Here is a 26,724-nt window from a genome sequence, read left to right on the forward strand (position 1 = left end):
AGAAGGGACTACGACCTTGGGGCTAAGAAGTTCTACCAGGGTGCAATCAAGTGCTATCACAAGGACGTACATTCGGAACCAGCAGCTTACTTCTCTAATGAGATCAAGTCTAGTAAGAACCCAGCCAAATGTATTTTTAAAATACTTAACGGTCTCAAAAATAGGAAAGACCCCTCCACCCCTGTGTTCACGTCTGGGCAGCAATGCGAGGACCTAGCCACCTTCTTTGTCAAGAAGGTGGCAGCCATCTATAAGTCTTTCCCTATTGATCCCGCCGCTTCGCATGGGCCTTTTCCCATTCTTACCTTGGGAGCTATCCCTCCTATTTTCCAGGATGAATTTCTCATGCTGAGCAAGAAAGTCAAATCTGGCTCCCCCCGTGGATCCTCTGAGGCCTGCCCAATTTAGGGACTCCCTACCTGTACTCATTACGCCATTGTGTCAGGCATATAACTCCTCTTTCACTTCTGCAGTTTTGCTTGCTTCCATAGCAGAGGCACGGGTGGTCCCCCTGCTGAAAAAACCCTCACTGGACCCGACTAAACTGGAACATTTCCCCCATATCTCTACTGCCTTGGGTTGCTAAAGTTGCTGAGGCCCACACCAACATCCTCTTGGGCTTTCTGAATAACTCCGGCGTCTTGGATCGGTCCCAGAATGGCTTCCGCCCTGGTCACAGCACTGAGCCTGCGCTCTTAGCTGTGACCGAACATCTGCGGATCATTCTGGATGAGGGACATACCACGGCCCTGATATTGCTTGATCTAAGCGCCACTTTTGATAAGGTCTTTCACCGGATCCTTTTACATCACCTACGGGAGGCTGGGGTTGGAGGTCTCGCCTTGGACTGGCTTTGATCTTTTCTGTCTGACAGAACATTCCAAGTAACTGCCTACCCCCCCCCCACCCTTTCTCTCCCGCGCTCAATCCCTCAGGCAGGGAGTATCCCAGGGCTTGGCCCGAGCCCCGTACTTTTCAACCTGTACGTTCAACCCCTAGCTGTGGTGGCGAGGGACCATGGCTTGACCATCATCTCGTATGCCCATGATACGCAGTTGGTGGTGGCCCTCTCCGATGATCCTACGCGGGGTGCCTCCAAATTTCGTAGCGGCATAGCGACAGTCACGCAGTGGATGACCACCAACTGCCTTCAGCTCAACGCCAATAAGTCAGAGGTGCTGTTGGTGGGGAGAGATAAGGGGCTCTGGAGTGCGCAATGGTGGCCTGCGACCTTGGGCAACACCCCGTCCCCTAAGTTGGTGGTATAAAATCTTGGGGTCTGGCTCGATTACACTCTTGGGTTTCAGGAGCATACTAAGAAGGTTACGGGCACCTGCTTTGGCCTCCTCCAGGGACTTAGGCCCATGCTGTTTTTTTTTATCCATCTACCCGCCAGTTGATAGTCCAGGCGGCTATTTTGTCCAGACTGGACTATGCTAACTCACTCCTGTTAGGCATTAATAAGGCATACGTGATTCGGTTGCAGTGAGACCAGAATGCAGCTGCCAGAGTTCTTTTGAGGCTCCCTAGAACCTGCTCCGTGACGGGGGCTACTCGCCGTTTACTTCCAAAATCCAAAAGGATTGAATTCAAAACCCTATGCCTGACTTTCAAAATACTTAAACTTTCCTCCCCTTTCTGTTCAATCTGCTGGTGCCCTATGTACCCACCCGACAGCTACGCTCGGCTGAGCAATATCTGGCTACGGTCCCTCGAGTGAAGCGCCTCCGTGCTGGAGGTCGGTCCTTCCTGTATCTAGCCGCAAAACTGTGGAATTCCCTCTCTACCCAGATTCGGCACCTGGATTGCGTGTTGTCCTTTCGTAAGGCCACCAACATCTACCTGTTCCCCTTGGTTTAGTCCCTACCTTCTCTACGGACACTGATACCAGCGCAGGGACGCCTCTTCACTGAGCCAGCTGCACGATATATAAAAATATTCAACATAACATAAAATAACATTTAGTCAGGTCAAAAAACTAAAATTGAGGACTTTATATTAAATGTGTTAACACTTAAACAACACCTTTAAACTTTAATAATTTATTGTAAGGCCCCATAGGTGAGACCTATTGGCTATGCCAATGCTTGTTCTAATATGCTTTTATAATCTGAAAGTAATGTATATTTGTGCTTGTATATGCGAAGCATTCTTCTGATGCGTATTACGGCCTATGTAAAACAACACAAAAAAACAAAAATAAAAGCTGTCAGCAGCGAAGAGATGAGTGGCAAGTGAAAGACGCAAAATGGCAGGTAAAAACTAGGAACAAGCTAAATAAAACACGTCAACGTCTCAAAATGTAGAAAATGATCAGAGAGTGAAATTATCTGAATCTATCACATGATGGCACTGTTGCATTAAATTTGCAGAAAATACACTGCCTCCCATCGTCCCCCTCAGCAATATACAAACCGCCTGCAGCACAGAAACTACTCAGTTATAGACTATTTCATTCGTAAAATTCAATACAATCACGCATACATGCACAATTTCACCGTAATAACTTTAATTAAAGTATACCAGATTTAAAAACCTGCCAATATTAAAATAATACACAACAAAATTGTAAAAATAACCTACGTTTAAAGGGCATCCAACATCATGGTGGTATATTCTCGATTTAGAGGCAGATTTACTACGTTTTCAAGGAAGGCAGCACAGCAACTAAAGTTGCAGTGCTGTGTTGCGTGAATGGAAGAGAGCAGAGCAGCGTCATATCTCGTAAAATACTCGCCCTGCGTGGCTGCATTTTAGGCTGCCATGCGCCAAATCACTACCGCGCACCTGAATTTACCAGCAGAGAACTTCACCCAGGAAATCTGTCCCACTCAAATTCTAGTTGGGCAAGTTTGAAGTAAAGTATGATGTCTTCACCCAGTGTATTCAGACTTTCTTTACTCTTTATTTCTCAAGCGACAATTGGTTTCTTTTTCTGACGAGTAGTACCTGGTGAGTAACCTACCCCCCAACCTGGCAAAGAAGGGGGCTGCAGTCACTCGATTCTTGGTGTAACCTTGAGGTTGATCACCCTGCCACTTACAGCTTTTATATAGAAATAAGGGGTGGGTGGAATTTGCGTAGTCGGGCTTCGCAAAGCTCCGCGAAATGGTAAAACGCGGAATTTCTTTTTCCGCCCGTTCGCGATGCTATTTTCCTGTTCGCAAACGCTGTTTGCATGCTTGCAAACCCGCACCTTGAAAGCACGAACAAGCAAAAAATTCTGCGAAGCCGCGTATCATGGAATTTTTGGCAATTCCGCGTTCTCCGCGGAACACTAAATTACCCAAATTCCACGAGCAAAGCTGAATTTACCGCCCAGGCCTAGTAGAAATCTAACGTGTATTGTCCAGATGAGTCGGGTGTTGGTTTAAAGAAAACATGCACAGACTCTGCAGGATATTGTGGTATCAGAATCACCCAGCAAAAGGATCACTGAATTTTTTTTTCAGAAGACCGTCAGATCAATGATTTCAGTGAGGAGGGCAATGGATGGTTTAACTGTGCCTTTTGAGCACTCTTCATATGGTGGGTTGCAACAATAAACAAAAAAAGATCAACAGGTTAGCATTCCCTTCCACCATTATACAAATCTCATAATAATGAGCTTTAATTCAATCCCTAGAAAACACAACCACCCTTCGCATTCCCCTCCTCTCATTGTTCCATTCCTGGTTTGTTTCTGAGGTTTTTCCAATGGCCAATGCAAAGCTTTTAATTTGTACGCTGCCTCTGCAGTGCTCTCTACCAGCATACTACATCCAGACAACATTCCCAAGTCATTATTCTCAGACCTAAGTTTCTGGTGTAGCCTTTTAATATGATGAAGCAGTCAATCATCAAGTTCATTAGGGATTGAAGTAGTAACTTTATGGTGTCAGCCTGACGAAAACAGGCCATACAATATGCAATTTATAATCAAGCAAACATTAAGAATTCGCCACCTTATCAAAATAATTACATACTAAATTTAACACAAAAAAAAAGAATCCCACTGCCAGATGAGTCCACTCATAACTAAAAGACAGCCAGTAATAAAGTGCTGGTACATGGCTGCACAGCGGTCATGAAAAGTGCAAATATTAATAGCAACTCGACAGAAGTGCCATCTACTTAATTTAAAACCCAACCAGTTAAAACACTTTACAAAAATAATCCCAGAACTAATATTCAGGGATTCAATGCTGCATAAATACAAGTTCTTATAGTTTCAGAGGTGAGATTTTGAATTGCAGATACAGTGCTCCCAGTTTGTATGAAGTCCCCATTCCCTAGCACCAACAGATAACAAATACGTAATGAACTTTAGACAGTGTGATGACATAAACCGGTAAGACAGACCTTTTGTCAAGAACTCTGAATTTCTAAGTTGACAGTGTCTAGTGATCTGATTGCTCTCCAAGCTGCGATATTTTTATATATATATATATTCACTGAAAAAAACATAGGTTTCAGGCCTTATGGTCATGGTCATGGTCAGTGATGTCACTGACCATGTCATGAATGATCTAATATGTGACATCATCAGCAGTGGATTGCGGGTGCGCGATATATACTTAGTACAACTAACTATATAGGAGCAATTTCAATGGTTTTGTATGAGTAAAATGTCCAGCTAACTATAACACCACTAAAACATCGTTTTTTGAGTGAATTTCAAAGGTTTTGTAAAAGCTAATTCCTAACTATATAACTCCTGAAACTTATGGTTTTTTCAGTGAATTGCAAAGGTTTTTTTAAATGCTAATACCTAACTATATAAGGCCTGAAACCTATGGTTTTTTCAGTGAATTTCAAAGGTTTTTTTAAATGCTAATTCCTAACTATATAAGGCCTGAAACCTATGGTTTTTTCAGTGAATTTCAAAGGTTTTTTAAATGCTAAATCCTAACTATATAAGGCCTGAAATCTATGGTTTTTTCAGTGAATTTCAAAGGTTTTTTAAATGCTAATTCTATTAGCGGATAACGTTTAAATATATTAATATCCTAGTGGGACCACCTGAGCAGCCCTAGGGGGTCAGGGTGTTTCTACCCTGCCCCCTTTTTGTGTTCTACACGTTTGTTTTTCTGCTTTCTTGTGCCTAATTCCTAACTATATAAGGCCTGAAACCTATGTTTTGTTCAGTGAATTTGCAATGTTTTTTAAATGCTAATTCCTAACTATATAAGGCCTGAAACCTATGTTTTTTTCATTGAATTTGCAAGGTTTTTTAAATGCTAATTCCTAACTATATAAGGCCTGAAACCTATGGTTTTTTCAGTTAATTTGCAAGGTTTTTTTAAATGCTAATTCCTAGCTATATAAGGCCTGAGACCTATGTTTTTTTCAGTGAATTTCAAAGGTTTTTTAAATGCTAATTCCTAACTATATAAGGCCTGAAACCTATGTTTTTTTCAGTGAATTTCAAAGTTTTTTTAATGCTAATTCCTAACTATATAAGACCTGAAAGCCCACCAGGAATCTCCAGTATGCACCAGGGGACTGCATTGCAGAGAGGTGTAATTAAGCCACGGCCCTTTTTACACCTCTCTGCAACGCAGCCCCCGTGCATGTTTGAAGAGGGGGAACTCATTCCCCCTGCATACTGGGAGCCCCTGGGGGGCAACTAGCCCACCTGGAACCTCCAGTATGCGCCAGGGGGCTGCATTGCAGAACTGTAATGAGGCTATGCCCCTTGTTACACCTCTCTGCAACGCAGCCGCCTGGCGCGTTTGCAGAGGGGGAACTAATTCCCCTTGCATAATGGGGGTCCCTGGGGGCCAACTAGCCCACCAGGAGCCTCCAGTATGCGCCAGATGGCTGCATTGCATAGAGGTGTAATGAGGCCACACCCTTTTTTACACCTCTGCAACGCAGCCCCTGTGCATGTTTGAAGAGGGGGAACTAATTCCCCTTGCATACTGGGTGTCCCTGGCAGCCCATCTTGTGCCTTGTTAGAACCAAGGCACAAGAAAGCAGTGAAACAAAGGTGTGAAACTCGCAAAGGGGCCAGAGTAGAAACACCCTGACCCCCTAGGCCTGCTCAGGGGGTCCCATAAGGACCCCCAAGGCAAAAGTCGCGGGGTACAAAAAAACAATAAAAAAAATATAAAACAACAATAAGAATAAAAAAACAGTTCTTTTCAGAACTACCTCCAATTTATATAAAAATGCTACATTTTTAAAAAACTCTGTCTTTCTTTTTTTCTCCAGGGTACGCGTACCAGTACGTGTACCGATACGTGTACCGGGGCGCGCACCCCCTCAAAAAACGAAAAAAAAAATAATGAGTGTGTGTGTGGTGTGTGTGTGTTGGGGGGGTGTGTGTGGGGTGTGTGGGGGGGGGTATGTGTGTGGGGTGTGTGTGTGTAGGATGTGTGGGTGTGTGTGTGGGGTGTGTGTGTGTGGGGGGGTGTGTGGGTGTGTGTGTGGGGGTGAGGAATGTGTGTGTGGGTGTGTGTGTGAGGTGTGTGTGGGGTGTGTGTGTGTGTGGGGGGTGTGTGTGTCAGAGGTGTGTGTGTGTGGGGGGGTGAGGTGTGTGTGTGGGGGATGTGTGGGGTGTGTCTGTGAGGTGTGTGTGTGTGGGGGGGAGTGAGGTGTGTGTGGGTAGGGGTGTGTGGGTGTAGGTGGGGGTGTGGGTGTGTAAGGTGTGTGTGTGGGTGTGGGTGTGTGGGGTGTTTGGGTGTAGGTGTGGGTGTGTGAGGTATGTGTGGGGGGTGTGTGTGGGAGGGGTGGGTGTGTGTATGTGGGGGTATGTGTGTGGGATGTGTGTGTGTATGAGTAAAATGTTCAGCTAACTATAACTGGTGTCAAACCTACGGTTTTCTCAGTGAATTTAATAGGTTTTTTAAATGCTAATTCCTAACTATAACTGGTGTGAAACCTATGGTTTTTTTCAGAGAATTTCATAGGTTTTTTAAATGCTAATTCCTAACTATAACTGGTGTGAAACCTATGGTTTTTTCAGTGAATTTTCAAAGGTTTTTTAAATGCTAATTCCTAACTATATAAGGCCTGAAACCGTTTTTTTCAGTGAACTTGCAAGGTTTTTTAAATGCTAATTCTATTAGCGGATAACATTTATATATGTTAATATCCGTATGGGACCACCTGAACAGCCCTAGGGGGGGTCAGAGTGTTTCTACAAGGCCCCCAAATCTTTTCTTTTTTTCTTGTAAAAAAATTAGGTACGCGTACCGTAAGCGTACCCCGCGATTTTCCGTTTTTTTTTTTTTTTTGGGCCTTGGGGGTCCTTGTGGGACCCCCTGAGCAGGCCTAGGGGGTCAGGATGCTTCTACCCAGTCCCCTTTTTGAGTTCTACACGTTTGTTTTTCTGCTTTCCTGTGCCTCAGTCTACCGAGGCACAAGATGGCTGCCAACAGTTTCTGTTTTGGAGTGTTGACTGACATTGGCAGCCAATCAGAATGCAGCTCGCGCACTAGAGGTACGCGTACCGTACGCGCACGTACGCGTACCGTAAGCGTACCGGTAAGCTGCCATAGATATGTACATTTTTTTGAACCTACATTACTCAAAATCCACTGAAGCACATATCTTGAGACATAGCAAAGGCACATCGGGCTACCAGTCCCTACAATTTTTCCAAGTTTGGTGAAAATCCATTTAGCCGTTCGAGCTAAAAGTGCGACCGACCGCCCTATGGAAATTAACATGGGGAAAACACGTTTTGGGACCCCCCCCTTTTATCTCGGCCCCCGCTTGACGAATCACCCCCAAACTTTCAGGGAAGGACCGGAGCGCCGCGAGGCAAAGTTGAGGAAAATTTCAGGCAGATTCCTCAACCGGTGCCAAAGTTATTCCCAATAGAATGTTGCGATTTCCCTATGGAAATCAATCCTAACTATATATACCTACTGGCGACCGCCATGGTAAGCTCAGTGGCTGCACAGATGACACAGCTGAATTTTCAAAAGCATCATGAGTGAAGATTCCATTTGGAAAGTGGAATCAATGCAGTCCTGAGAGTACTTGAGATATGCAGTAATCAGGTTGTATTCTCAGTAATGTTCAGTCCATCTGGATGCAATGATTTTAAACGGTACATCCAGAAGTTTTCCCTGGAGTCCAGTAGTTCTTCCTTTGAGACATGTTCCATGGGAAAAATCTTCAAATCTGATAGTGAATGACCCACAAGGTTAAAATGATTGGCTACAGGCTGGTCAATTTTCTTATTAATTATTGCTGATTTGTGGTTCCTGAATCGTGTGCGGAGGTCATTCACTGTTTGGCCTACATATTGTTTTTTACAGCTTTGCCGTTGGCACTGGGTCACATAAATAATGCATGTTGAGTGACACGTTAGATGCTGTCTTATTGCATAGGTTCTTCTGGTTACATAACTAGTAACTGATGATGTTAGTAAAACGTATTCACACGTGATGCACCTTTTAGAGTCACAGCAATGAACCCCTGCATTTGTTACAGCTTGCTTGAGTTCAGCTCTCACAATAAGAGATCGTAAATTTGGAGTTCTGCGATAAGCAATGACTGGCGGTTTTGGAAAAACCTTTTGCAATTTTTCACAAGTGGGCAGTAAGGGAAATGTTTTTTGCATTATATTTCTGTAGTTGGGAGCTGATGGATGATAGTCAACTACAAATGGCGTTCTGTCACTTTTGTTTCTGACGTTGGTATTCCAAATAAGTGCTTCTCTGGGTAACTGCAAAGACTTGTCAATTTGTTGCTGTATGATATGCAGAGGATAGCCTCGCCTTCTAAATAATGTAGCAAGCTCCTGTAGATGGTCTTTACAGGTTTCCTCACTGCTGCAGATGCGTCTTATTCTGAGTGCTTGGCTGAAGATGATGCTCAGTTTAGTGTGATGAGGGTGACATGAAGTCCAGTTTAGATACAAATGAGCATATGTAGGCTTGTGGTACAGATCAGTTGTAATTTTGTGTTCATGAATGGTGACTAGCACATCCAGAAAAGGGAGATGATGCTTCTGTTTGGTATTGCTGCTGGTAAGTTTGATGGTAGGATGGATATTGTTGATATTAGCTGTAAATTGTTCCAATGTTCTACTTCCTGCATTCCATCTTATAAATATGTCATCAATGTATCATAGCCATACCAGTGGTTTGATGCTAGAAGTAGCAAGTATACTGTTCTCTAGTTTGCCCATGAAGATATTTGCATAGGATGGAGCCATCCGAGTACCCATGGAAGTACCTTGTATCTGCAGATAGTGTTTACCATTGAATGTAAAATTGTTGGATTTAAGGATAACTCTAGCAAAGTTGGTTAGCACATTTGTTGATGGTTTTTTCACAGTTCTTTTACTAAGAGCTTCAGATAATGCCATAAGCCCATCCTCATGTGGTATATTGGTGTATAATGATGTAACATCAAATGTAGCCAGAAGAGTATCATCATCAAATGTGTAGGTTTGGTTTAATTTTTCAATAATCTGAAGGAAGTGACTGGTATCTTTAACAAATGATGGAAGTTCCTGTACAATGGGCTGGAGGTGCAGGTCAACAAATAAAGATAGTCTCTCAGTGGCGGTGTCATTGCCAGAGATGATGGGACGGCCAGGATTGCTCATTTTGTGAATTTTGGGAAGCATATAAAATCTCCCAGGTCTTGGTTGGGGATGAACAAGTATATCTGCTGTTGTTTCATCAGAGATTTAAGCACTTGTACCTTACAACCATGTTTTTAATTTCTTTGTTCAAATCTTCAGTAGGATCAGTTTCTAAAGGTTTGTAAGTGTTGGTATCCATTAGTTGTCTCATTCCTTCCGCAATATAATCACTTACTTTCATGGCAACCACTGCACCACCTTTGTCTGCCGGTTTTATAATGACATCCATTCTCTGTTGAAGGAGGTGGAGAGCTTTTCTTTCTTCTTTGCTAATGTTATCAAAAATCCTTTTAGGTGTTGATTCCTTGATGGATAAAATGTATGTATCAAGAACAGGATTTCTACCACTTTGAGGAGTCCATGATTTGGGATGGCGGAAATATATATATATATATATATTTTTTCTTTCTGGACCAAGAGCTACCTTTTTGCCAAATATGGGGCAATTCTGTTCAGCAGTTCGTGCTGTAGCCGTGTCTAAAGTTTCCTATGGAAATTAACATGAAGAAAAAGTGTTTTGGGACCCCTCCCCTTTCGGGGCCTCCATTTAACGGATCACCCCGAAACTTTCAACACAGCAGCTGAAGTGAGTGGCCCATTAGTTTTGAAAATGTAGCGAAGATTCGTCAAACGGCGCCAAAGTTATTGACAAATCAAAATAAGTTTTTCCTATGGAAATTAGGATCCAACTATAACTACCTACTGGCGAACGGCAGTAGGTGTTATATATATATCTATATAAATATATATTTTTGTTAGAGAATTAGTTCAGAATTTGTATGCAGGCTTAAAGTCAAAGCCTCCTTACGGGTGTCTTATACCGTGGTCAAAACCTGGACTTCTGAGATGTGCCGCTACCACCGCCATCACCTTTGTAAAGACATGAGGTGTGGAAGTCAGACCAAACGGAAGGACCGCAAACTGGTAATGTTACGATCCCACAGTGAACCGGAGATACTTCCGATGCGACTTTAGGATGGGAAGATACGCATCCTGCAGATCGATGGACACCATCCAGTCTTTCTGTTGCAGCGCAAGAGGAACCTGAGCCAAGGTCAACATTTTGAACTTTTCCTGCTTGAAGTAAAGATTCAAAATCCTGAGGTCCAAGGTCGGCCTCAATTGACCGTCTTTTTGGGGATCAGGGAATACCGGGAGTAGCGCCCCTTACCCCTTTCCTGCTCTGGAACTACCTCGATCGCACCTTTCTTTGAAATGAAATGAAATGAAATGAAAATATGATTTGTAAAGCGCTGCAGCTGCCCTCAGGTGTCCAGGGGCTAAGACCAAAAAAGGTGCCATCAGACAGAAACAAAGGGTTCTAATTACTGGAACAGAAAAGTTTTAAGCTGTTTAAGGAAGCTGGATAAATTGGGGTTGATTCTCATGTGCAAAGGGAGGGTGTTCCATAGTTTTGATACATTATAGGAAAAGGAACGGCCTCCTGCTCTGGCTCTGAAGATTCTGGGAATCTTGGCCAGAGATGCAGATGAAGAACGAAGCACTTTGTTGGGCAGATAAGGGGAGATCAAGGAGCGATTGATTTCTGGGCCCATTTTCCAGAATGCTTGATGAGCGATGCACAGAGATTTAAACTCTGTCCCTGATTGGCAGCCAGTGCAACGTTCTTAGCCCAGCTTTTTTAACAAGAAGTTCTGCTGCAAAAGCAACAACTGGTCCTCTGAACACCAACACTGGCGAGGAATGTAATGGAGGAGGAAACTCTAAAATAGGGAGGGTGTACCCATTCTCTGCAAGATTTAAAACCCAAAGAAAATGGAGAGTCCCAAGACAAACCGTTAAGTGTCGACTGCGCGGAAAAAAGGGAACTGATGTCAGCATTCAGACGAGGTCTTCTTATGGCTCCGATGACATCATACGGAGTTGCGAGCAGAGCCATGCTATTATGACCTATTCATCGACGTGGGAGAGGTAGGAAAGAATTTCCATGGAATGCTGGTGCAGGGGGTATTCAAAAGGTGAGGAATCCACAGGCAGAAGTATCCATCGGAAAGAGAAATACATCTTAAGGGACAAAGCCCCATGTGCAGGCAAGGAAAACACAACATGATAAAGTTGGTATACCCCCCAAATAGGGTAGCATGACCTTTGCAAAAACCACCTAATGCAAAAGCAATCCGTGCACCACTTTAATCCAAAGCAAAGGGCACCCCACCAAAACTAGTGAAAAGAACTGCAATCAAATGAAGGACTGATCAAACAAAAATGTCTTAGGGGAAATCTTGGTCAAAACAGACTCAAAATTGCACTGAAGTGGAAATTCAGAGTAGGTGTAAAGGATAATCATACTCTCTGTATAAAAGGGCTCCCATAGGGCATAAGCAAGATGCCCTATAAGAGACACTCAAAATGAAAAGTAATGCATGCCAGCATATTGAACTGCTCGAAAGAAGCATGAGGCATAGGTAAACTTCCTAACCGGAAGAAACATCACAAGAAAATGACCACTTGAACATGAAGCTCATCATTACAGGAAAAAAGAGAAGGGAAAACCCTATGTAAAAGGTATCCTTGTACCACATAACCAGTCAAAGACAGTATTGAAACAATAGTATCTGCTAAGCAAAGGAACACCACGTCAGGTGTCATCATCAGGCGGAACTTATACCTCCATTGCACTGCCATAACATGGTCAAACATGTAAGAAGCAAAATATTAATATTCCCCATGCAAACCTAGTATAGGGAAACATCAAAGAGAAATATATTAAGACAAAAAAGAAATTAGGACCCTGTTTCACTTTGTCTTTCAACAGAAACGCCATAAAGCCGAATCTGGGCCCCAAAAAGATGGGTGCCATCAAAGTGCATATAGACCAAGGTAGCCTAGAGCGCTTCTGAAAAACCTGACATGCGTAACCATGCACTACGTCAGTGCCACAGAGGATGCCATGGCCCAACCTACTGAATCATTAATGTCCATGCCACATGTAATAATCAGCCAAGCTGCCAGTTGTCCATCCCTAATCCACTGTTCAAGATTAGGTCTGAAGCCATCCGGAAGTGTTGGCAACATTGTATGCAATGAATTCCACAAAGCGTGAGAAAAATTACCAAGAACACAAGGCGTGTTGGTGGACCTTAAGGCAAAACTAGTTGAGGAAAAAATATGTCTGCCACACAAATCTTGTCTCCTAGATTCTCTATACGATGGACCATTAGGCAGAGAATCCATATCCTGAGAGGGTGATACAGCCAGTACCACCAGGCTATGAGAGGTAGGATGCCTGAGGAGACTAGCTGAATCTCTAAGAGCAGGCAGGGCCTGCCACATATAGCATGATCCACTGAGACCACTGTATCAGGCTTAGCCCAAGTACCCAACAATATGTCTACAGGGCCTCACTATATGGGAGAACAGGATCCACCCCTGTACGACCCTGATAAAGTACATCAATCAGGGGATCTGTAGATTTTTCCACCGAAGGCAGAGACAACTCCAAAATCATAGCCTCCCTCATAAGCATGTCTGCAAAGGAGGAACTCACCTCAGAAGCAAAACTAGGAGGGTAAAGAAGTCACGTAGCCGGAGACTACTCCAGTCCACTAGCCTCCCCAAGTGCAGGCAACCAACTCTCTTTCAAAAGAGGTTCTAATGTCCTCAGACATAGCCTGTACAAGCCCCAATTCCTCCATGTCACCAAGAGAGGCAATATTCCCTATAGATGACCCAATCTGCACCTGAAGTCGTCCGACACTGAGAAGGCAACGCTTTGACGTTGATAGGAGGAGATGGAACGGTTTCGGTGCCGCGGACGTCGTTGCCGGAGTCGGTTGACCAAGGACAGTGCTGAAGGTGGAGATCCCAAAGGGCAGAGCATCAGCGTCGAAGGGGAGTCGGCCGACGCCGTCCAGCACCGACCCAACAACTCCATAGGCCTAGCTGCTGTCAAGGCCGAACCCACCGGTCTGGCTCCACTCACCTCCTTGGGGCCCGGTGGTGCACCAGAGGAAGGTGGGGGCCCAAAGATGAGATGTAGAGAGTTATAGTACTCCCTCATCTGGACGATTGATGCCCCAGCTCCCAGAAAGATGGGGAGGCAGAGTCGTGTACATCCTCCTCAACTGGCGAGCGGGAGGAGCCGCGGAAGATGGAGTCTCCACGCGACGAAGTTGGGCTGTGCCTCAACTTCAAGTGCCTGTCCTTACCTTGGGATGTCGAAGGAGAGCAACGTCCCTGCGTTTGGCTCCGGCTCCTGAAACAGCCCAGTGAACGTACTTCCTAAGGGGAAGAAGATGACCAAGGCCGTGAAGTATTCGAGGACCGCGGGACAGACACGCCACCAAAAGATTAATACAGCATTCCTTGAGCGCCTTTGGCTTCATCTTCTGGCAAGAGGTACAATCCTTGGAGTCGCGGTACATACATACAAACGGAATGCGGGTCTGTAGCCGAAATCTGTCGCGCACTAGACACACAAGACTTAAAGCCTGACAACATGGGAATAAGGCACACTGTTCCCAACTGACAAAAACTGTTGAAGTAGGTAAGAAAAAATTGACCTGAGGAACCGCTTCTCTGAATCCGCTTTGCAGTGTGGAAAAGAAGAAACTGATGTCCTCGCACCTGAGGGGACTTATATGACTCCGCTGATGTCACAACTGGAATCAGCGTCATCACAGAGTCATATGAAACCATCCCTCAGCGTGCAAAGGTACTGCTGAAAAATTTCCGAATACAGTCTGACGCCAGGAGAGAATTCAAAAGTTTAGGAATCTGCGGCTAGATGTCTCTATCAGATAATGATGGATTAAACACAGATCTGTGATGGGATAAATGTTTGATTTTTTTCATCATTCCGTCCATCATTTGTTCTTTTAGGATTTCCCAAGAAGGTTCTCTCTGAGAGATGCATTTTGGTTAGAGTGGAGCACAAGACTTCTATGTGCCTTTCTCCCATTACCTCTCCTGGCATGTGCTCTGAAGAAGATCAGGAACAAGCAGCTCAAGTCAAAGATTGGCCAGAAAAGTGCTTCCTGAACTTCTAGGTATGAGCTTCTGTCTGTTGATCAGGCTTCTGCTTCAAGAGGATCTTCTGTTGAAGCAGCAGGGTAAGGTTTTGCACCCAGGCCTACACATTCTATACCTCCCTACGGCACTTGACTGCATTCTGTCTCCGTCCTGAAGTAGTGGCTGTTATCCTTGTTGTTCAGCGTCCTCTAAAAAGTCCACTTATGGCAGGCACTGGGGTTGACGATGAGAAGGCCATTTTGCCTTTTTAGGCCTGTATGACTCTTCAGTCTGAGACCATTCCACATACCCTCCACCTTGGGAGGTATAACTTTAATTTCTATTCTAAAGGTGAGGAATCTGTGTTTAAAAGTATTCCTCAGAAGAACAAGTTACTTACATACAGTAACGCTCTTTCTGGTGGATATTTTATCTAACCACAGATTTCTCATTGCCTTACCGCCTCCCCGTTCTGTTGAATGTCAGCTCCCCCTGCTCCTTTGACACCGGGTTGTGAAGGCCTCTTACGTTGGTGGTGGCAGTGGTGGGCTGGGCTGGTAGCAGCATAGGGTAACTCAAGACTGGAGGCACCCATATGCCCTACTCATTCTCCACTGCAGCTCCCCCAGCTCCTTTGACAGCCATAATTAAAAAACACAATGGATATTAGAGGATATACCTGTTTTCACTTGGAAACACACCTCATTGCTGAACATATTTGAGACATATCTTTCCTTGACGAACAAAGTCACAGTTGAAATTACCCTTTCTTTAGATTGTGACATTATTCTGGACATTAGCTTGGAATCTTTAAAGTAACGACATACCCACACAAAATGTACATGGCCACAACTTGGACGTTAGTAAAAGTGTGGTGGTAAACACTGAACATTAGACTTCTACTTCAAGCTGCGCTGGTTGTTTCCCCCATATTTCTTTCATTCCTTGTATGACTGAGGTTGTATGAAATAGCTTCAAAGATGAAAATGCGTCTGCATGCTGCTCTAGCCTGCACAACTGAACACAATCCTATCAGAGATTACATTGGTGCATCTAGAGCACTGAAAAAGTCTGCTTGCTGTCACCTCTAAATAAAACACACCTCAACAGTTCAGCTTCACAAGAACAACCTGACGCCCCTCATTGCTACTACTTGCTCATCACTGTCAAAAGTGGCAAAGGCAGACTTTTTAAGAAGTTGTCCAGCTAAACTTGATAATGGCATGTCCTTTTGGAAAATGTAGTTTTGTAAGGATGATGATCCCATTAAAGACTTTTAAGGGATGTGTGTGGTAAAGAAGGTGAGTGGACGCTCATGTGAGTGGCAGTCTCCAAGGCACAATTAGAGAGTGGATACCAGTGGAGGTGGGGGTCCTTCAATTTCTAGGTCAAGAATGGCAGCGCCTCATCAACACTAAGTCACATGTGTAATGATTGTCTATTACTGCAGACACTTCCAACGTGGTCCACAAATAGGATTTTTACCTGCTAACAGAATCCATGTTGTGAATGAAACAATTTGGAGAGAAGAACCTTTTGAGCGCTTATCTGTCTGCCCACTTTTTATCAATTGATTACTTTATTCATCCAAAAAGAGTCCAGTGAATCTTTTTGGTTGAATTTAGCTTATGAGTCAAGGGAAGGGTTTGTGTGCTTTGCTTTCACTCAAAACTATTCCAGAGGGAAGAAAATAATTTTATTTTCAGTGGAGAGAGAGATTAATTCTTTAATGGTGATAATAGCGAGTTGCTCTTTATATAGCACTGACTCTAAAGTGCTTTAAATGTTGTATTTGTGAATGCAACCATTATTACCCAAATCTAACCCTGAAAGGAAGAACGGTTGAGTTAAATAAGTTGAGGTATTAAACTCTGAGCTGCTGTATGACAGTTCTCACTAGTGAATGCTTAACAAACCAAGCTTTACTAAAACGTGTATACCATTTTACAGATGAGCTTACCTTTTACAAATCATTGTTTTCAGGTGTGTTTGTGCAATTTGTTAAATTAAATTGACCCAAAACTGTTGCTCCAAGAATGCGGTGTTCTTTCTTAATGAAAGATCAGAGCTGAAAACCACGGATCCTGGTGAAATGAAATCATCTGGTAATGTTATGTGTCCATGGACTCAAGGGTACCATCTAAAAAGAGCCAGAATGCTTCATATGTAAATACAAAAAACAAGCACTGGCAAAGTCAAACCGTCTGGCTTCAAAATGTAGCATTAAAGCTATTGACATTTCCAATGCTTATTTCAGTTTGTAAACTATTTTACTTGTTTATGTTTCCAAAATGGTCACCATATTGCCTTCAACATGTCGACCATCAAAGAAAGATAAAGAATGTGAGAAAAACATTCAAAGATGGCTGCCATGCGTACAAACGCACGGCAGCCCTTTGCAAATGTTTTTTCTTATTCTTTATTATTCTTTTTTTTTGAAAGACTGCAAACGTAAGAATTGGTGAAAAATGACAAAGAATTAAAAAATATATATTGCAAAGTTTGCTGCCAAAGCAGTGCCCGCTTTCGATGAAGAGCACAGCAAATATCAGTGAGCGGCCCTTTAGGAGTGTGTAGGGGCTACCAAGCCCAGGCAAAATGCAATACAAACCAATAAGAGTCAGAAGATGAATGTATTTGTAAAAAACTGGAAACATTGTTTCACAAAGCCCCTTACAGTGAAATAGGAATTCTGGGAGAGTGGAAGTGAACACTGTGCACGAGATTAGCCAATGGTTGAAATGGGTTGACCATCTCCCCCATTCTCTGTACTGTGGTGGGCAGAAGCAACATTTAAATGACACGACCACAGACCGATGGAAGAAGAGAATCGACTAAAAGCCCCCCTTGTACCAATGTATGCATTTTTTTTCTTTTAATACAAGTTCTTTGGTTTCACCAGACCTAATAATCCAATTATTCTTGCAGTCCAGGGCTTGTTGTGATGCCATTTTCTAAGAAGTCACTGCACATGACAAATTTATCTTGCATCACTGACCACTGCACATGTTAACTAGTTTCCACACTTAAGTTAGGCAAGAGCTCTGTGCCGTTCACCATGTGTAGTACGCTGCAGCTCAAGTGTCCTAGTCTTCTCCTACTCTCTGGATGTGCTCTTCACTTCCCATCTATACCCTCTGCCCCTTGGCAGTCCTTGAATGCAAGGTCTGTTGAGGGGCCAGATCCACAGTGTTTAAGGCGTGATTCGTCTGTTTCTTTATACACAACCATAGTACGGACAACCTGATTTGGTGTCCACAGCACATAGCTGACATTAACAGTGCTTCTTCAGGACTCATGCACAATTCCCAATCTGGAGCAGAGGGGCACTGGCTGCACCACCTATCCAAGCAAAAGACATTTAGTGTACATACCTTCACAAAGTAGATCTGGAAGTGGACCGGCTGCAGGCCCGTGCGCAAGTAGTAGGCGGTGACGTCTGTGATGAAGGGATCAGCTGCTAGTTGCTGGCTTGGGGATGAAGGCTGCAAGGACATATAAGACCCATGAGTTGCTGGCAGACCATGTATCAGCTGCTCCTGAACTCTTTTTGTATTCTTTTGAATTAAATTACATTGACCAAATCATATTTAATGCTAACTATTTTGCATCACTAAATAATGAGTTGCGGGCAAGGGATACCCTCACATTTTAGGCACCCCAAAATGTTACCTTAATCAGAATGCTCACATTCACTGGAGGGGTGACTGCAGTAAACCTCAATTTCATGTGGAAAAGTGTCCCAGCATTAAGGCACCTCCCAATGTATCAACATTAGAAAATCAATGTATTAAGTAAATGGGCTCACTCAATAACTGACATAGTTCAGAATAAAAGTTAAAATGTTTGATCACAAATTAAAAGCGGTACAGAGTCAATGTCATAAATACTCTTAATAAAGGGGCAATACAGAAAAATGCTAAATCAGATTATTTTAAATACCCAAGTGGGCATCAACATTTGGAGAGTAACAGACAGAATATCTAGTAGAACAGGATAGTCTTCAGGCTCACCCCTAAAATCAAGGGTTTTTTTATGCATTATTTTTGCATATGAAATGAAGGAAACTCCAGAAACACTGTGGTGCGAGTAACTAACATTTCATCTGCAAATCAGAGCACATGAAAAATAAACATTATATTCCCTTAATACCTAAGCACTATACATGAATGATTACTCACCACTCCATGCTAATGTCATCCGGAGATGCTAGCATAAAACTACATACATTAACATGTTATATGAAAGAAAGGAGTACAGTGAACCAACAGAAAGACATTAGCACTAATATTGCAGGTTATGGCTGAGTTGGTGGGAAAGTTTATTGAGCAGCACAATAATAACAGTGGAAATAAACCAGTACTTCTCAGCTTGAGTGTATGATGCACAAATTTGCAAGAAGTGGGCAGCGGGAGAAGTGCATGAGTGAGAGGGACGACTTGCATTTTAGAAAATATGGCGTTTTACCTAAATTGAGGCCTGGTTTACACATAATAGGAAACCACATTTCTACACAACATACAGAATTTGTTTAAACAGAAATAGTACTAGATCAGTATATGCATGTGTAAGCAAGTGTGAATGATGCACAAAAAAATAGGTCAATAGGGGACTGAAGGACGTGCGTACATCAATGTTTCGGTTTAGTGGAATAAAACCAATCAAAAATTAGTATAACAAATCTATTACTCAAACATTTTATTTCTAATCACAAGCTCTTTCCCTTGTTGGTCTCCTTGAAATTGCATTTCCAACTTTCCACAGAAACAGCCTTCACGTTTTTCCACACCTGAAGCATCAGGGTCTCGGCTAGCACCGATGACGCGCTCAGCACCGCCGAAAACATGCATTTCCACATCCACACTGACCCCAACTTCACCCTCAGAGGCACCCTAGTCTATCGACCCCCCCGGACCCTGCCTCCAGTTCAGCGACTCCATCGCCGACTTCATCAGCATGCATGCCCTGACCCCCACCGACTATATCCTCCTCAGAGACCAGAACTTTCACCTTGAGAACAACAGTGACAGCAACTCCACCACCCTGATCGACAACCTCGCGACCTCAGACTGAGGCAACTAGTCACAACGCCCACCCACTCTGCCGGCCACATGCTCGACCCAGTCTTCTACTCAAGCCCGCACGTGTCAGTCAGCCACACCACCGAACACCTCTGGACCGACCACCGCTGCATCCACTTCACCTTCCAGAAACCCACAACACACCAGCGCACCCAACAGATCCCCCGCCGCCGCTGGAGCAAAATCACCGAAGACCAACTACATGCAAACCTCGCTCTCAGCCCACCCACCGAACCCTCCAACACCGACGTCGCTGCCCACAACCTCAGATGCTGGATCGTGGACTGCGCCAACACTCTCGCCCCGCTGAAGAAACCCCCCCACAGAGACATCAGCAGGAGGGCCAGCTGGTTTACCCCAGAACTCCTAGATTCCAAGCAAGCCTCTTGGAAACTAGAGAAGAAATGACACAGTGAACAAACTCTGGGCAGCCACGCAGCACGCAAGGACGCTGTCCGCAGCCACCACCACCTCATCAGGGCTACCAAGAAGACCTCCTTCAAAGACCGCCTCGACAACAATGCACACAACGCAAGGAGCTCTTCAACATCGTGAAGGAACTCTCCAACCCCTGCTCCAACACCAACGACATCCCATCGTCGCAAGCCCTGTGCGACTCCCTCGCCACCTTCTTCCACCGCATGATAAAGACATTCACGACAGCTTCAACACCCAGACAGCCCCAACAGACAGCAGCACAACCGACCCTTCGCACACCATCGACCACGTCCCCTTGCTAACCTGGACCAGCGTGAGCGTCGATGACACCATCAAGACCATGAGCACAATCCACTCCGGCTCTCCATCAGACCCCATTCCCGCACCACATCTTCAACAAAGCAAGAAGCTCCATCGCACCCCCCTATGCATCGTCATCAAACTCTCCCTTGAGACCGAGACCTTCCCAGAGAGCTGGAAACACGCCGAGATCAACGCCCTACTCAAAAAACCCAAAGCAGACCCAAGAGACCTCAAGAACTTCCGACCCATCTCTCTGCTCCCCTTCCCGGCCAAGGTCATTGAGAATATCGTTAACAGACAGCTAACCCGATACCTCGAAGAGAACAGAATCCTGGACCCTTCCCAGTCAGGGTTCCGTAGCAACCACAGCACCGAGACCGCCCTCATCGCCGCCACCGACATCAGGACCCTGCTGGACAATGGGGAGACGGCAGCACTCATCCTCCTAGACCTCTCCGCCGCCTTCGACACCGTCTGCCACCGCACACTACGTGAATGCCTCCACGCCGCAGGGATCTGAGACAAGGCTCTGGAATGGACCACCTCCTTCCTCTCCGGCAGAACCCAGAGCGTCTGCCTCTCCCGTTCCATCCCGAAGCCTCCGAGATCTTCTGCGGCGTACCTCAAGGATCCTCCCTCAGCCCGACACTGTTCAACATTTACATGGCCCCGCTCGCACACGTCGCCCGACAGCACGACCTCAACATAATCTCCTACGCCGACGACACTCAACTGATCTTCTCTCTCACCAAGGACTCCATCACCGCCAAAGACAACCTCCTTGAAGGAATGAAGGCCATCGCCGACTCGATGAAGATCAGCCGTCTGAAGCTGAACTCGGACAAGACGGAGGTCCTCATCCTCAGCTCCAACCCGTCAGTCTGGGATGACTCCTGGTGGCCAATGGCACTGGGGGCAGCCCCGAACCCCACTGACCACGCACGCAACCTGGGAATCATCCTCGACTCAAAGCTCTCAATGACCAAGCAAGTCAACCCCGTCTCCTCCTCCTGCTTCAACACCCTCCGCATGATCTACAGTTGGATCCCGACAGATACAAGTAAGACAGTCACCCAGGCCCTCGTCAGCAGCAGACTCAACTACGGAAACGCCCTCTACGCGGAAGCCCCGACCAAGCTCATCAATTGACTACAATGCATGCAAAACGCCTCGGCACCACTGATCCTCGATGTACCACGACACGGCCACATCACCCCCACCTGAGAAACCTGCACTTTCTCCCTTCAAGCTCCTCATCCACACACTCCACAAGACCGGCCCAGCCTACTTCAACAGACGGCTCTCCTTTTACACCCCCTACCACCAGCTACGCTCCGCCAACCTCTCACTTAGCACCGTCCCGCGCATCCGAAGAACAACCACCGGCGGGAGATTCTTCTCCTACCTCGCCGCCAAGACATGGAACTGCCTACCTTATGACCCCTCAATTGCTATAAGCTCTTCGATGTACAGGTCCTATGATATACTACGCTCTATACTACCGTTGACTATGTAAAGCGCTCTGATACCCTCACGGGTCAAGTTCGCTCTCTATAAAACCTTAAAAATAAAAAATAAATAAATAAAACACCCTGCCACTGAGCCTACGACAGACCCAAGACCTGCTGACCTTCAGGAGGATACTAAAGACCTGGCAGTTCGATCAGTAGCGGCCTCCACCTCCCCCCCCCCCGCGCCTTGAGACTCTCGCAGGTATGTAGTGCACTTAACAAATGACTGATTGATTGAAGCTTAATCTATCCAACTGCTCTTCCCACTCCTATAATGCCTTTTCACCTCCTGGGCTTCCACTATTTTCAAATGTATGTGTAAATAGAAATTGTATCTCTATGGTTATGGAACGCACACCTTGGGCAGAGGTGCAGTATATACAAAGTTTCAATACATACATAAAAATATGACCTTACTGGGCCAGTTACGCATTTCAGATATTTGTTTGGCACTACATTGCCATTAATAGGACTCAATGAGCTGTTGACAAAGTTGTCAGTGGGCTGTATTAGGCAAACTTTACTTAACGGGTGGAAAGAAGGACCGTGCTCGATTGAACTAAGAGTGTAAATAATTCACAAAACTAGGTGATGCTTCATCTGTAATGCACCTGCATCAGCATCAAGAGATCACATCCTCTGCGTGTTTCAGAACATCAGTTACTCCCCGGATTAACTGCTGCACTTTAAGTCTTTCAACCCCTTGAGTAGTGGCTCTGGGGACTCCCACTTAAGCAGAAAGGGTTTTGATGAGGGGTTGTAAGTGGGAGCTTACACTGAGCCCCATGGGCTAGAGACCTGGGCCCTAATACAACTCTAAGTATTGGGTAGACAGGGAAGAGTGAAAGTAAGGATGAGTGAAAGGATGGATGGATTGTGAGTGCTGGATGGATGAATAAATAATGGATCGGTGGGTAGATGGTTGCAATGGTGAAGGTATTGACAGATATGTGGGTGAATAGATAGAAGGGTGTAGGGATGGATGGTACATGTTTGCTCGCCTCCTGAGCTTGGTGTGAATAGAGATATGGTTCAAGTAGGAGACATTCTCGTTTTCGGTCTACTCCCTTGCCCATGAGCCTTAGGTTACAAGGCCTCCTGACACTGGGAGAAGGAGGGGTATTGGTGGTTCACTTGCTTCCAAGCTCTCTTTGCCCACCGCTTCCACACATTTGCTCGCCCTTCAGTCTGTGCTCTGTCTGCTTCTGAGTGTATGGCCAGGTCGGAGTTGAAAATCTGGAGTTAAGTTTGTATGTCCGAAGGGTCTGAAAGAACACCAGTGCACTCTTCTCTCTATGTTTAGATCCCTATACATGTCTCAGTAGGATGGCAGTAGGGTGACTTCAGCAGCATAAACTCTATCCCAAAATATGTGTTAGGGTGGTCTGATCAAATGTTGTGACAGCCCTGGAAGTAACATCCAGCATACATAGTTCAGAGCCATTGCAAGTGGTAGCCCCAGTGGGTGCTGCTCTGCAGATGAAATAAATGGAGGTGCCTCACCGCAAGGCCTCTGGTGCTGCACTGGCTAAAATGGTAGGAATGGGAATATTGAATGGAGAAGTTATACTGTTCTCGATTAACCTCACCTCTGTCTCCACCACTCTTTCTGCCCACTCCCACATTTCTACGTCCTTGATCCCTCTTCTCCCCCTCCCTTCACACTCTGTCTCATCAGTCTCTCTGCAGCTCATTGCTCTGCGTCTATGTCACCTCAGTGTCTTTCCTCCATCTACTCTTATACACACCTAAATATTCCCATTTGAATGGCTGACCTCAATCTGGCAGTGAAAAGGCCCTACCTGCTTTATTGACCAATATGGATCAGATGAACCCATTTACACTTCCAGATCAAAGGGAATGTTGCTTTTGTTTTATCCCCTTGCAGATGCGTGGTCGCTCCCACCAGTAGCCACAGTGAAGTGTTCTACACTCGGGAAGCAGTTGACGCTAAAGAGATCTTAAATTGTGAGAAGACTTTCACCTTTTGCCACTGCCAAGACCTGGGAGTAGTAGGCAGTCCCTACAACTAGATGCAGGAAGCGGTCTATTAGCTTCTACCTGAACATCTTTATAGACATCTAGTTTCAAGACGGCCTACTGTATATAGTTATATAGAGGGTGGAGGTATACATAGGAGTGTCCAAAACAGCTCATCAATGAGCTGAACCATCAATATGACGCGTTACTGCTGTACAACCTCGAAGACCTTATGAGGTTGTGCAAAACTTCTGCGTGATCTACTGTGCAGATATAGTGCTGTCCTGAATTGCCCACCTTGCTCAACATCCTTATAATCCTCAGTCTGGTTTAATGCCTAAGACCACACCCCAAACGATTCATAAAGGGGGTGGTGATGGACAGAGTATCTGAATTAAGCATAACACTCCTACCCAGTCAAAAGATCAGGGCTTGATCCGTCACCGTTTTTTAGCTCACTGCACCATCCCAGCTCAGAACCTGGCCACATGCAAATTAGTCTGACCACACCCCAGTCGCGGCTGGCATGACTCACAGGGGTTGGGTGGGGGCTTGAGGAAGGCAGCCTCCCTCCCCATAGCCAATCACAATGCTGTGCCAATGACAGCGTTGTGATTGGTGAGGATGGTGCCCAGCCGGGCGCCTATGGAGAGGCCATTTTCTTCATGTAGGCTGCATGCAGCCTACATAGAAAAAATCCAGAGTGCGCATGACTGGTTTGGTCGGCCCCAGACGGCTGACCAAACAGTCAGGGCCCACAGCATTAGGCAAGCCTCTCCTCCCCGAGCCGCCCACCCCCAACCAGGTATACCCTTCTGCTTTCTCGCTGCGCGAGAAGCAGAAACATAAAATGGTATTTAAAATACCATTTTATGTTTCTGCTTCTCACACTGCGAGCAAGCAGTGGGGCGACACTCCTCCACCCTAATGGAGGAGCGGCCCCTGCCACACCGCTTCCTGAATAGAACCTGATAAGCACAGGCAGACTGGACTTTACTCTCTCAAGATCAGGGTTTCTCCCACACAACTTCTCTAAAAACTACAAGGAGAGTTACTTGGAATGCCAGATAGGCCACCTCTTGTTAACCATGTCTAGAATCTATTATCTGCTTTTATCTCAATTTGACTGCGCTTTCTCATGTATTCTGACCTTGTAACACTACAAAGAATCTAGAAGCAACCTCACAAAAACCAACATATATATATAAGAAAATAAAAAGATGGGAAGAAGCCCCCGTACCTAGTAGAGTACAATGATGGTGATTGAATTTGGAGAGGTGCTTCCTGGTTATCTGGTAATGCTGATTATATTATTTTAAATCTGAGGTGCGACATTGGGGGGGCAGAGGCTGGGGCAGTGGAGGGGAGGAATCCTTCAATAGAAAGCTTTGCTGGTTTCTTCTCTGTTCTATGATCAAACGATGTGTTCTCATTTTACTTCTATCAAATTGCTGATAATTCAAACATGGCATACACATGCCTGAGCAAACATTTACAGGGAACAGTGAGCTATTTAGGAAAAGGTTGAATTAATACAACAGATTTTCACTCTGCGGTTGCTAAATCTGTCACTATGTTAACACTTAGGGTCTCATTTACGACATTTTGGCGAAGGGCAGCACACAAGCCACCTTACTGCGCTGCCCTACGCCAAAGTGAAAGGGCAGGAATGCACAGTATTGAAACAATACAGTGCATTCCTGTCTTTTCTGCCTGTAGTGGCACCATTTTGGCAGCCTAGCATCAATATAGGAACCCTTGCACCATTGGGCAAGAGTGCCTCCGCTGCAGGCAGGATTGTTTATATACAGGAAGGGGCACCTTCCTGCACAAAAACAAGCCTACAAGGCGTTTTCCTCTTCCTATGTGTGCTGCAGAATGCATTACACATGGGAAGGCGAAATTAACATTTCTTCTCGCTACTCCTCGCCTTGGGAGGAGTACAGATTTGAAGCTTCCGCAGGTTCACATCACTTTGTAAATCAGGGGCAGCATCAAATTCCATAGGTGTGAGTGGGAAAACGTATTGCAACGTCCATGGAATGTGCCCTGGGGGCAGAGTAAGGCGACGCAGCGATACACTGCATCGTCTTACTCATGATTTATGAGGCAAGTCAAAGCTACGCAGGGTGGCTTTGCGTGGCTTTATAATTCTTTATGAGAATCCTGCATGTACCACTGTATATGGTTCCCAAACCATTTAGAATCATGACCCACAGTCTAGAATGACAAACCTTTGCAACCCACCTACTTTTAATGGACATGAGGGGGGATTAAGCCTCACACTGTCATTTACACACAGCACATTGAATTGAAATGGCCACCAACTGCACAGACATGCAGTGTTACTGATTTAACTATATTGCATAGAGCACTTAAATGAATGTGTGGAAATGGAGTTTCTGTGCATATTAATAATGTGTGCATCACAAACTAAGGTGGCTTTATTTGTTTTGATCCTACCAAAATTATGACACCAGCTCATTTCAGAATTACATAAAAGATCTACCTCATTTTTGATTTCCTAACTACTGAATACATACATTTATTTTACAGGTTTTTACATTTTGTTGTGTGTTGCAAAAGATGACATCCTAATACTGCAACATAATTCACTTTAAAACTCCTCTCACTTTGCAGTCAGAGAGAGAAAAGTAAAACATCAGTTTCCATGATAAAGGAGTAAGCAGTAACTTGTCAGACAACACAGCCTGGTATTTGACTTCTGTCGTTGAAGCATCACATATGTGATAAGACAAACACAGAATTTAAAGACATCTATATTTATTGCTCAGAATTTCCTGACTCACCAATTTTTGGCTCACGACCCACAGTTTGGGAAACACTGGTC

The 26,724-nt window shown here is 44.9% G+C and overlaps 1 protein-coding gene across 4 annotated transcripts in view; it reads right to left on the minus strand.

The window, feature by feature from the left end:
• The window catches only part of PIK3R6 (phosphoinositide-3-kinase regulatory subunit 6), a 745,472-nt gene that overhangs the window by 93,005 nt on the left and 625,743 nt on the right, over positions 1–26,724 (minus strand). For all 4 annotated transcript variants that reach the window (XM_078654671.1, XM_078654672.1, XM_078654670.1 and 1 more), the window contains one exon: positions 17,935–18,045. In XM_078654671.1, the coding sequence (XP_078510797.1) occupies positions 17,935–18,045 (111 nt within the window). The remainder of the gene's footprint in view (positions 1–17,934; positions 18,046–26,724) is intronic.

Source organism: Lissotriton helveticus, chromosome 7 (assembly GCF_964261635.1).
Source record: "Lissotriton helveticus chromosome 7, aLisHel1.1, whole genome shotgun sequence".
Taxonomy (NCBI): Eukaryota; Metazoa; Chordata; class Amphibia; order Caudata; family Salamandridae; genus Lissotriton; species Lissotriton helveticus.